This window comes from Macrobrachium nipponense, chromosome 4 (assembly GCF_015104395.2).
Source record: "Macrobrachium nipponense isolate FS-2020 chromosome 4, ASM1510439v2, whole genome shotgun sequence".
Classification (NCBI taxonomy): Eukaryota; Metazoa; Arthropoda; class Malacostraca; order Decapoda; family Palaemonidae; genus Macrobrachium; species Macrobrachium nipponense.
Genome location: NC_061100.1, coordinates 85,735,165 through 85,748,027, shown reverse-complemented (window position 1 = coordinate 85,748,027; position 12,863 = coordinate 85,735,165). Strand labels below are relative to the sequence as shown.

The following is a 12,863-nucleotide window of genomic DNA, read 5'->3' as shown; positions in this document are numbered from 1 at the left end:
AACGTCTCACAACCATTCCAGTGTCAGACATTTTAAGAAAAATCCAAAGCAAGTCCACAAAAACAGTCCACAAAAGCGTATGCCAATCCAACAATCCAGATACGTCACCAAAAGTCGGTCAAGAAGATCAATTGTCGATGAAAAAAGAAAATCCAGTCAAGAGGAACCAACAACAATGTTGATGGTCCGGGCGACAGAAGAAATCTGATTAGAAAACGGGAATGGTTCCTAGTCCTGCCACCCAGGGCAGGGCGGTAGATCACCTGACCTACCGGTAGCGTGTGCCGCGAAATTTGAATTTCTGTCGGGGACGACGGAGTCTATAGCTAAGTATATATCTGGCAGGGAAGTTGAATGTATAAAAATACAATTTTTGACAAATTGTTATTTGTTCCGAAACGAATACAAACCATCGGTCCTTTACAATAGAAAGACTCACTTCTTGGTGGGTGGAATCTGAGTCTTATGAACAGACTGGTGTTCGTCCAACCTTGGTTCCCTCCCTGGTCGTAAGAGCAGAGGGAGGGATCCTAGCCTCTGCCCAATGATCGGGGTATGTACCGCAGGATCAATGGTCAGACCTCTGGACCCAAGTAATAAGAGGGAGGCAAGCGTACCTCTTAAAACTAGCAAGCAAGAACTTGTTCCTATTGCAAGAAGCAATATGAAGTCATGAGTTCTCTCTTGTTGGCTTCCACTTTCCCCCCTTGTTGGGAGAAGTGGTGGATAATCGCTCCTATCCCTAATGAAAGGGATAGGATGGGGCTCGGTCGCGTAGCTTACCTGCATCTGCCTCCTGTCCAGCGTAGTGACAACCGCGGACCTCTGCCCACAGGTAGAGGAGAGAAAAGAGGAGGAAGAGAAGCCAGTCACACTCTCTTTCACTCATCCATTCATGCAGTCACACAAGGATGCGATGGTGTTCTGTCCACTCAGGAGCTGGGTAAGCTACACAACTTGTTGAGCAGCCACCACGGGTCCCACGGAGAAGGTGTCCAAGGACCTGTGGGTGATATCCCGAAGATAGAAAGATGTATGAAGGTGGTCTGGTTAGCCCAAACCCCCGCCTTCAGCACCTGTGCCACGGAGAAGTTCTTGCAGAACGCAAGGGTTGAACCAATACCTCTGACTTCGTGGGCTCTCGGATGAGGGGTACGGGTGTCGTCACTGCTATCCGCAGCGTACACCCTCCTGATCACCTCACAAAGCCAGAAAGAAAGTGTGTTCTTGGACACCTCCTTCTAGGTAACCCCAGTGCTAATGATGAGGCGTCGACACTCAGGCCTGAGGTGCCGAGTTCTCTTCAGATAGCGCCGTAGCGCCCTCACATGACAAAGCAGTATCTCATCCGCATCATCGTTGGTGAAATACTTCAGGGAGGGGATCATGAATGACTCGAACCGGTCGTCAGGGACCGAAGGGTTCTGAGTCTTTGCTACGAAGGAAAGACCATGAAGTTCCCCTACTCTCTTCGCCGATGCCCGGGCCAGCAGGAAGAGGGTCTTGAGGGTCAAATCCCTGTCTGACAACTCTTGGAGTGGCTCAAAGGGTCTTCGAGTCAAACTCCTAAGGATGAGAGTCACATCCCATCCCAGGGGCCTGAGTTCCCTGGGTGGGCAAGACCTCTCGAAGCTCTTTATTAGAAGGGAGATCTCGAAAGAGAGGATATATCCACTCCCCGTAGTTTAAGGACTAGGGCCAGGGCAGCTCTGCTAGTAGCCTTTAACTGTGGAGACGGAGAGGAGCTTCTCTCGGCGAAGGAAGACAAGGAAATCTGCTACCTGCTGAAGAGTGGCTCTGAGAGAAGAGAGGCCCCGTCCACGACACCAACCACAGAAGATGGACCACTTCCCCTGGTACACAGCTGCAGAGGACTGCCTGAAGTACCCAGCCATCTCTGTTGCTGCTCGACGAGAAAAGCCTCTCGCTCGCAAGAGATGGTGGATAACAGCCAGCCATGAAGAGAAGGGATCGAACCAATCGGTGGTACCGTTCCACGTGTGGCTGGCACAGGAGGTTGTATCAGGGGAGAATCTCTCTCGGTGCTTCGGCAAGCAGAGCCAGCAGGTCCAGATACCAAACGGCCTGGGGCCATTTGGGTGCCACCAGAATCATCCAAAGATTCGCGGTGACCAGCACCCTGCTGATCACCTTGCGAATCAGACAGAACTAGGAAAAGGCGCAGACGAAGAGGTTGTCCCACGGATGTTGAAGAGCGTCCTCTGCAGCTGCCCATGGGTCCGGCACAACTCGGTGGTGTGCCGGGTGGCAAACAGATCCACGACTGGACACCCCCACAGGTTGAAGAGCCTTTCCGCCACGTCTGGGTGAAGGGACCATTCGATTCCTATCACCTGATTCTGACGGCTGAGCTTGTCTGCCACTACGTTCCTCTTGCCTGGAATGTAGCAAGCTGACAGCTCTACCGAGTGAGCCACAGCCCACTTGTGCACCTGCAACGTCAACTGGTGCAACGGGAGGGACACTAGGCCCCTCGTTTGTTGACGTATGCCACTACTGTGGTGTTGTCGCTCATCAACACCACTGAGTGTCCCATCAGACGGTCCTGGAACTCTTGGAGAGTGAGAAACACTGCCTTGAGCTCCAGGACGTTTATGTAAAGGTGCTTGTCATGATGATCCCACACACCCGCAGCCAGCAACTCCTCCAGGTGTGTGCCCCATCCCTCGGTCAACGCGTCTGAAAACAGCAACATCTCGGGGGGGGGGGGGGGGGGGGTTTTTTTTTTTGGTTTTTTTTTTTTTTTTTTTTTTGCAAAGAGGTACTCCTCTTACGAGGTTCCCGTCGTCCAGCCACCAGGCTAGGTCCTGCCTCACCTCCTCCGTGAGAGACACGGGGAAGTACGGCAGGTCTCTTGCCTGTGACCAACTCTCCTTTAGCCTCCACCGAAGAGACCGCAGGTGAAGACGCCCGTGAGGGACTAACTTCTCGAGAGACGACAGGTGGCCAATCACGACCTGCCACTGCTGAGCTGGCTGCTCCTGTGGGGACAGGAACCGTCCGGCTACCTCCCTGAACCTGCTGATCCGCGAGTTTGTGGGGAAGACTCGCCCTGCTACCATACTGATCAGCATGCCCAGGTACTTCATCCTCTGCTTGGGCTCGAGATCTGCCTTCTCGAAATTCACCACGATCCCCAGATCGCGGCAGAATTCGAGGAGTCGATTCCTGTCCTGTAGCAACTGCGAACGGGAGCTCGCCAGGACCAACCAATCGACGAGATACCTCAGAAGACGTATCCCTACCGAATGGGCCCAACCCGACACCAGAGTGAACACTTGCGTGAACACCTGTGGGGCGGTTGAGAGACCGTACCAAAGTGCCCTGAATTGGTACACCATCCCGTCGAGGATGAAGCGGAGGTACTTCCTGGAGGACTGATGGATGGGTATCTGGAAATACGCCTCCTTCAGGTCCACAAAAAGCATGAAGTCGTTCTCCCTGATGGATTTGAGCATTGAACATGTCGTTTCCATCACGAAACGAGTTTGGCGAACGAATCTGTTCAAGGGAGAGAGACCTATCATTGGGCGCCAGCCCCCGAGGACTTCTCCACTAGGAAAAGTCAACTGTAGAAGCCCGGCAACTGATCCCATACGATCTCCACAGCTCGTTTGCTCAGCATGGCTTCCACTTCTTGCCAAAGCTCCACGTCCCTGGCAGAGCCGGGAACGTACGTTTGAAGATGGACAGGGTTGCAGGTGAGGGGTGGCCGCGACTCGAAGGGTAGTAGATATCCCTCCCGAAGGACGTCCACTATCCAAGTCTCGGCTCTGTAGCGCTGCCAAGTTGCCAAATGGCTCACCAGGCACCCCCCTCACTTCCGGCAGCAGGTGAAGAGGAACGCCGTCCCTAGCGTTTTCCTCTCTTCGACTTCTTCTTCCCAGCTCCTCCTAGGGAGAAGGAGGGCTGGCAGGAGGGCTGGTGATGATCAATCCTTACAGAAGATGTCGAAGGCAGTCTTTCCTCTCAGCTTCGACGAGGCCGTCATCTTAGCCGCAGACGAAGCACTAGCCAAGCTCTTGGGCTTAGCCGCAGTGGCTCGAGGCTGCCCGACCGCCTTCGAGACTGCCTGGTGTACTAAGCGGTCACTGACATCAGTGCACTGTTGTTCCACCGCAGCGTCCACCATCTCTCTGGGGAAGAGAGCGGGGGAACTCCGCATTGGTCCATTCCGCAGACCCAAAGACGCCTCGCGCCCTGCCGACCTGGTCACTCGAGTGAGGACTGCGTCCCTACGCCTCAGTACCAGGTTGGCCCACAGGTTGGCAGTCTGGTGGGCCAGGTAGGAAACCACCCTACCTCCAGACTGGCACAGTCTCCCGAAAGCCGGGTCTCCTTCGGGAGTGATGTTTCCTGAGGAGGCAGCGACCTTAGACACTGTGAGGGACCACAGGTCTAACCAGGAGACTGCTTGGAATGCTGCCATGGCAGTCGATTCCAATGCCAATGCCTCTTGCTGCGAGAACCAGAGGTTCTCTAACAGCAGGTGTTGAAGAGACACCGCTGGAGTTAGCCTAGCCAGCTCCAGATTAACCTGTTTTGGCGGCAGAGGGTCCTCCGAAGGCGCGTAGAAGCGCCTCTGTCGTGGTAGGGGGGGGGGGGAGCTTGTACGACCTACCGGACCGAAGCGATCCCTCCTGTCCGGAGACGAGTGTCCACTTGGCCCAGCACACTGTCGGCCAAGGCTGATCAGGGCAGAACCACCGTTGTCGTGAGTTCCTTCTTAGGACCCCGGAACAAATCCAGCTCGGACGTAGGATCGGAGGGCGGGAGCGCCGATCCTTCCCCGAGGTCACTGTGCTGACAAATCAGCGCAATTACCTCTGCGAAAGACCTCTGGATCTCGGGAGTGACCGCGTCCTGAGGAGATGGGCCATCAAGCCCATCCAAGGAGAACACATCCCGAGACCCTCCTCCTTCCACAGGAGGAATCACAACAGACCCCTCATGGTCTCCTCCAGCCACTCGAGCGTACGATCTGGTCGGTCCTAGGACCATGCAAGGTTCGTAGGCCCTCGTGGAGGGACCACAAGAAGCGCATTCCTGATCGCCTCGCTTTTCCTGGTGTACCCCGAGGAAGTTGAAGGGATCGGAGAGGAAGACTTGATGTTTCCCCCCTGCCCACTGGCAGAATCGGCGTGCTGGGGGGGCTGCAGGCAATCGCCAACCCGCGGTGACGATCGAGCTGCAGGCATAGTTGCGTGGCTCCCCTGGGGAGAACCGCTGGGCCGAGAACCACGGCGATGGTCCCGAGCGTCAGGAGAGCTGCTGCCAGTCCCCCTATCCGCCCGGTCCATGTGGGGATCAGTAGAGTCCACTGTCGCGGTGGGAGCGAGGCCTGTCCTCACGGCGCGCCACTGTGCCTGGACCAGCCGAGGCTGGTCCTGGCGACCAAGGGGACCTCTTCCTTGCCTCAGCCCGCATATGGTCCGGTGGGACCGTCGCGTCAACCCTGGGGACCGGCAGATCATGAGAGCGATCGCTAGTCTGGCGGGAGTCGCCTGAGCGACCCCCACCAGTCTTCCGCTCCGTGCCTGGGTCCTGGCGGCAAGCAGGCTCGGCTGCCTGGACCCTGGCTGCACGGTCACCCGTGGGCAACCGTACACTCGGTACCTCCTGTGAACGAGAGGTCGAGACGGTTCCTGGCGCCAAGGCAGAACCTCTGGCAGCAGGCGAGGAGGTACCGGTGTTAGCCGGTACTCCTCTGGTCCCCGTCTTCTTCTTCCTTGAGGAAGGAGACAGGCCCTGTTCCCGAAGGAACATGAGGACCAGCGGAAGTCCCAACTGTCCCACTGGAGTGGGACAGACCCTTAGAGGTCTCTGAGCGAGACTTCTTAGGGGGGGAGGAGGCTACCTTCTTCTTCCTCGGCTGTGGGGCCTTGGAAGTCGAAGGGGAAGAGACGGCTGCAGATGACGACAAAGAAGACGACAACGATGACACCTTCCTCTTCTTCTTCGTCAGCTTCCTCAGGACCACCATCAGGTCTTCCATCCAGGACGGAGCCGGGGCAGTTGCCGAAGCAACAGGGCCCGGCTGCACCTGTCCAGAGGGATCTGCGGTGGGGGCAGCAACACCATGGTCAGGAACAACGAAGGCAGGGACTGGCACAGGAACAGGAGGCGGTACTGGAGCCAGCGACATCCTGGGTACTGGCGGCAGATCAAGAGGCGAGCTCTTGGGACACCGAAAATCAGGGGCTAGGGCAAGAGTGGCAAAACAAGGCGGCAGGGTGACGTCCCTCCTCTACAGACCCAACAGCGGAGCCTTCACTGCAGGTGTCGGGGTCACCACGGTCACATGCTGCGTATAGACCAGATGAGGGGGTGCAGCATACCCTGGCGTCAACACGGTAGTGGTAGTCAGCGTCTCCGGACCATGGGTTACCGGCCTGGAACCCTGCGCAAGATGGTAAACAAGCCCCTGAACGCTCGGTGTCCCCTGGAGCCCCAGCGCGTACCAGACCTGGCCGAGATCGTCCCCCGCGGCAGGCTTACCTAAGGAAGGAACAGTCGGGTTAGTAGGGGGGTTTCCCCTCGCCCGGGGGGAACAGGCCCCACCCCGAGCGAACGGAAGACCCCGAGTACAACTAAACGTCAGGGTGTCTTGCTCCCTCCTCTAAGCTCGACTGATCAAGGGAAGAGAAGGAACTAGGCACACCCCCCGAAGGAGAAGGAGCCATACGTGGGAGCTGCGACGGAGGGAGGAAGGAGGAAGACGTGTCCGTGACCAAAGGAGTAACTGGAGAGCCCTCCGATGACTTCTTGGCGGGTTTGCGGCCATTCTTCCTCCTCTCATAGCGCTCCCACTGCTCCCCCAACCAATGAACACAAATATCACATGACTCGGTGCGAGAGCATTCACACCCTCGACACCGAGTGCACAATCATGAGGGTCAACCTCCAATACAGATCTAAAGGCCCCACACTTATGGCCCTCCACGCCAGGGCACAATCTGCGGATGACCGGGGGGGGGGGGGGATATCTCTCCAGCTCGCAGGAATCCATGATCAACACAATCCACGAGCACATAAAAACACAAAATAAACCAAGTACTCACGTATTTCCAACTTAAGCACTCAAAAAAAGGGAAAGTACAGGAAAAAAATTCACGATAGTATGAAGAATCCTTAGCATACGACTCAGCGGGCAGAGCGGCAAACAACACGTCTGACACCCAACGCGGCCGAAAGCAAAGTGGAGCTTCACCTCCGAGTCGGCCGGGACACCCAACTATCAGACAAGCAGTTAACTATCGAACCTCCTTGTTCAAAGCTTACGACCGGTTCCAGCTGCCACTGATTACATTCCTATTGTTAAAGGACCGATGGTTTGTATTATGTATCGGAACAAATACATGTTCAGATTCATCCCAATACATGCGTTTCTTCCCTTTGTTCACTACCAAGCTTTCATCTTGATTACTTATCATGTTTAGATCTATAGCATTCATCAATGTCATATTTGTGGTCCCAGTTTTTCTGGAAGTGACACCTCAAGATATCAAATCATAAACATGATTCTATGATACATTACCTGCAAATTTCATCATATGCATTGAAATTTCTACTGGTTCTTTGACGACTGGGTAGTTTTTCTTTTTTGCAAGAACTGGATGGTGAAGAGGAATGTCTCTGAATATGGGAAATAAACGCTCTTCTTCCTTTGGTGAGCTCTGGACAGAAAGGACAATGAAGGTGGTTCTGCCCCTCTAAAGAACTTTTGCCTGAACAAGGCAGAGAGCAAATTGTAATCTTATAACCTGAAAGAAGTTTGTAAAAAAATGAATTATTATTTAAAAGTAAGAATATACTGTATATTCAAGACAATCTTAACGAAATTACTGACTTACTTACACTTTATAAAACTACAAATATTTCATTAGGTTCTGTGCATAAGATTAATCACATGAACACCAATATGAAATTGTTAAGATACAATAAAGTTTTACACATACTTACCTGGCAGATACATACTTAGCTTATGTCTCTGACGTCCGACAGAATTCAAAACTCGCGGCACACGCTACAGGTAGGTCAGGTGATCACCCCCTACCGCCGCTGGGTGGCGGTAATAGGAATCATTCCCGTTTTCTGACAGAATTTTTCTTCCCCCTATCTCCTGAGGGGAGGATGGGTGGGCCATTAAACGTATATATCTGCCAGGTAAGTATGTGTAAAACTTTATTGTATCTTAACAATTTCATTTTTACACATGCAACTTACCCGGCAGATATATACTTAGCTGAATGGCACCCTTGGAGGAGGGTAAGAGATAGTTACTCAATATGAATAGCAATTCAAAAAACAGGGAAAACAACTTTTGTTGTAGGTACTATAAATAAACTTAAATACCTTGATTCCTACCTTATTGGGCAGAAGACTTCATGAGTACTGTCTATGAGTCTGCTTGCCTCAAGAGTTCCAGTGAGGATGAGACCTGTCACTGAGAACTCTTCTGGATGCATGTCAATGGGGGCTAGCCCACCCTTACTCGACAGAGCCTTATTTCGGATCGTACCAATGGGGGCCTATCCCACTTACATGGTAGAGCCTTCACCTTTGTCGTATCAACGGGGACTAACCCTCTTACAAGACAGAGCCTAGGTCCAAACCATTACAAGGAGCATGAAAACAACCAATCGACCACCTGACCACACTACTTTGTTATACACTACGATTTGAAAGTGGTACTTTTCCTTGACCACTTTCAATCGACCATAAAAAACAACACCATAAGATTAAAATTCCTAATCTATCTAAACTAAGCTAGATTGGTTTCAGCCCCCTGTCCCAGCACCGAATCCGCAGACACGTATGGTCCGAGAGAGAAGCACTTATCATAAGTGACACGTACATCTCTCAAATAGTTAGACGCAAACACAGAATTGCATCTCCAATATGTGGATCCATTAGTAACCTGTAACGACATATTCTTGTGGAAAGCTAATGAGGTTGCTACGGCTCTGACCTCATGTGCTTTAACTCTCATCTGTCCGAGATGTTCCTCTTTACAGGAAATATGTGCTTCGTGCTAATAATATCTCTGATAAAGAATGCCTGTGCATTCTTTGACATCGTTCTTCTCGGATCTCTTACCGAGCACCAAAGGCTCTCTGAGTTTCCTCCCATTTGCTTTTTCCTCTCTAGATAGAACTTGAGGATCCTTACCGGACACAAGGTTCTCTCTATCTCTCTCCCTACCAGGGAAGTCAATCCTTTAACTTCAAACGTCCTTGGCCAAGGCTTAGAAGGATTCTCATTTTTTGCTAAAAATAGGGGGTTAAATGAACACACTGCAGAATCCTTCCTGAAGCCCACTGTGCCTTCTAAAGCCTGGAGTTCACTTATCCTTTTAGCTGATGCTAATGCAGAGGAAAATAGATTTCCTAGTCAAGTCCCTAAACGATGAGTTATTGGGAGGTTCAAATTTATCTGACATGAGAAACCTTAGCACCAAATCCAGGTTCCAGCTGGGTGGTCTGGCTGTCTTGGACTTCGAAGTTTCGAATGATTTAATCAAATCGTGTAGATCTTTATCATCCGTGGGATGTAGTAGTCCTGTATGTCTAACACCAAGGAAAGCATACTTTTATAACCTTTTTTATAGTCGAGACTGCAAGGTTACATTTTTGTCTCAAATACAACAGGAAATCTGCTATTTCCGTCACAAAGGTACTGGAAGAGGATACCCATTCTGATTCCTGGCCCACCTTCGAACACTTCCCACTTCGACTGGTACACGCGTATAGTTGAAGGTCTCCTGGCTCTTGCAATTGCCTTTGCAGCCGCGCATGAAAACCCCTTCGCTCTGACGAGTCCTTCGACAGTCTGAAGGCAGTCAGACCGAGCGCAGGGAGGTTTTTGTGGTATCTGTCAAAGTGGGGCTGTCTGAGAAGATCGTTCCGTAAAGGAAGGAACCTCGGAAAATCTATCATCCATTCCAGTACCTCTGTGAACAACTCTTGAGCTGGCCAAAATGGGGCGATTAGGGTCAATTTCGCTCCTTTCGTCAAAACAAACTTCCTTATGACGTTTCCTATGATCTTGAAAGGAGGAAAAGCGTAGCCGTCTATTCCTTCCCAATTTAGGAGGAGGCCGTCTATTGCTACTGCCCTCGGATCCGAAATCGGAGAGCAGTAGTTCTCCAGCCTGGCATTCCAATGAGTTGCAAACAGGTCTATGTTTGACCTTCCCCATAGGCTCCAAATCTGATTGCAGACCTCTGAGTGCAGGGTCCACTCCATGGAAATGACTTGATCTTTCCTGCTCAACAAGTCTGCTCTGACGTTCTTCTCGCCTTGGATAAACCTCGTTAAGAGCGTGATGTTCCGCTCCTTTGACCATAGAAGAAGCTCTTTCGCCTTCTTGTACAGTGAGAGGGAGTGAGTCCCCTGTTTTCTTATGTAGGCTAGAGCTGTCGTGTTGTCTGAATTTTACCTGCAACACTGAGTTCGCGACTTGGGATTCCCACTGTCTGAGAGCTAGATGCACTGCCACTAACTCTTTCTCGTTGATGTGCCAGGACACCTGTTCCCCACTCCAGGTGCCTGACACTTCTCTCGGGCCCAACGTCGCCCCCCATCCCGTCTCCGAAGCGTCTGTAAACAACACTAGGGAGGGGTTCGGTAACTGCAGCGATAGTCCCTCGTTCATCTGCCTGGTTCTAACCACCAGCTGAGGCTTTCCTTTATACCTCTGGACAGAGGAAAAGATTCCACAGATCCTGATTCTTCTGGTCCCAATTCTCCTTCAAGAAGAATTGAAGAGGTCTTATGTGAAGCCTCCCTAGAGAAACGAACTGTTCCAACGAGGAAAGGGTCCCCAGAAGACTCATCCATTCCCTCGCGGAACATTGTTCTTTCTCTAGGAAGGTCTTCACTTTTAGAATGCACCGTTCCTGTCTTTCTATGGACGGAAACACTTGAAACCCCGAGAATCCATCAGAATCCCCAGATAGACAATGCTTTGCTGGGGATCCATCTGGGATTTCCCGAGGTTCACTAACAGTCCCAGGGACTGAGTCAGGTCCAACGTCGACCTTTAGTCCTCCAGACACTGATCCCTGGATTGCGAGCGAATCAGCCAATCGTCGAGATACAGAGATATCCTTATTCCTTTTAAATGTAGCCAATGTGCTACGTTTTTCATCAATCCCGTGAAAACTTGGGGAGCTGTGGAAAGACCGAAACAAAGGGCGCGAAACTGAAATACTTGGCCCTGTATCATAAATCTTAGATACCTTCTGGACGAGGGATGGATGGGTACATGAAAGTAGGCATCTTGCAGATCCAATGACACCATCCAATCCCCTTGTCTTAGCGCTGAAAGAACTGAAGACGTCGTCTCCATTGTGAATGTTGTTTTGATCACAAAGTGATTCGAGCGCTTACGTCAGCAACTGGTCTCCGCTCCCCCGAGGCTTTTGGTACCAAAAAGAGGCGATTGTAAAAGCCTGGAGATTGAATGTCTAATACCTTTTCTATAGCCTTCTTTTCTAACATCTGTTGCACCAGATGTAACAGTGCTTGGTTTCTTTGAAAGGATCTCTGTATCTTGCCGCTAACAGTCCCTTGGAGTGGTGGTTAAGGGATTTTGTTTTTTCCCTGAAGGGGATCAGGTATCCTCTCTCGAGGATCGAGAGGGACCAGTTGTCCGCCCCTCTCTGAGCCCAGACTTTCGCGAACCTCAAAAGTCTGGCTCCTACTGGAGTCTGGAGGACTCCTGTCTCACTGCGGCTTTGAGAATGGTCTTCGAGAAGATCGTCCTCTCTTAAACGGCCTTCTACTCTTAGGTGCGGGTCTCGAGGTTGTTCTTCCTCGAAAGGGCTGTTGGAAGGACACTTTATTCGTTGCTCCCTCTCTCTTAGCCATCGGCACAGCAGGTTTAAGCCTCTTGGCGGACTGAGCAAGAAGATCGTGCGTAGCCTTCTCCGACAGTGACCTAGAAATGTCCCTCACTGTCTCCTGAGGAAAAAGGTATTCCGAGAGTGGGGAAAAAAGCAAAGAGGCTCTCTGCAAGGGAGAAACAGACTTGGAGAGAAACGAGCTGTAGACTGATCTCTTTTTGAGCACTCCTGCTCCAAAGAGAGAGGCTACTTCTGTGGATCCATCCATAACTGCCTTGTCCAGGCACGAAAGGACACTTGATAACACCTCCATCGTCACAAACTCCGGATCCTGCGCTCTTTTTGCTAGAGCTCCTAAGGCCCAATCCATGAAGTTGAAGACTTCTAATGAGTAAATGGTCCATTTCGCACATTCCCCAAGACGCTTTAGCTGATAGTAGAGAGCGTCTTCTAGATGAGTCCACCAGAGCAGAAAAACCTGCGTTTGCAGAAGCCGGAAGGCCTAACCCCATGGGTTCCTTCGTGTCGTACCAGACACCCGGCTTACCTGTCAATCTAGACGGAGGACACAAAAACACCGTCTTACCTGCCTCCTTCTTAACCAGGAGCCAGTTCTCCAGATTCTTAATGGCCTTCCTCATAGAAAGAGTTGGCCGCATCTTGACAAAAGAGGGGGATTTTGCCAACTTAGTACTCGATAGCAGAGATCCTGGAGAAGGAGGATCAGCCGAACACAGCGAGTCCCCAAACTCCTGAAGTAGTAATGCGGAAAGTCTCTTATAATCAGAGATTCCTACTTCTTTCGTTTCTTCCTCCTCCGAAACTTCCTCCAAGGTTACATTCGGAGAGGGAGACTTCTTAGGTGAAGAAGTCCTGGCAAGTATGCGACTCTTATCCTTTAAGAGTTCGTCAGATGAAGCCGCCAGTTCAATACCCGAGATATGTTTCCTCGGTAAAGAAAAAACCTCCGCTTTTTGCCGCTCCCTGGGTTCTT

At 51.5% G+C, this 12,863-nt stretch overlaps 1 protein-coding gene across 3 annotated transcripts in view; it reads right to left on the bottom strand.

Annotated features, from left to right (window-relative positions):
* LOC135210980 (NADPH:adrenodoxin oxidoreductase, mitochondrial-like) overlaps nt 1-12,863 on the bottom strand; it is a 150,472-nt gene that overhangs the window by 40,033 nt on the left and 97,576 nt on the right. For all 3 annotated transcript variants that reach the window (XM_064243976.1, XM_064243975.1, XM_064243974.1), the window contains exon 3: nt 7,559-7,784. In XM_064243976.1, coding sequence (XP_064100046.1) covers nt 7,559-7,784 — 226 coding nt within the window. The remainder of the gene's footprint in view (nt 1-7,558; nt 7,785-12,863) is intronic.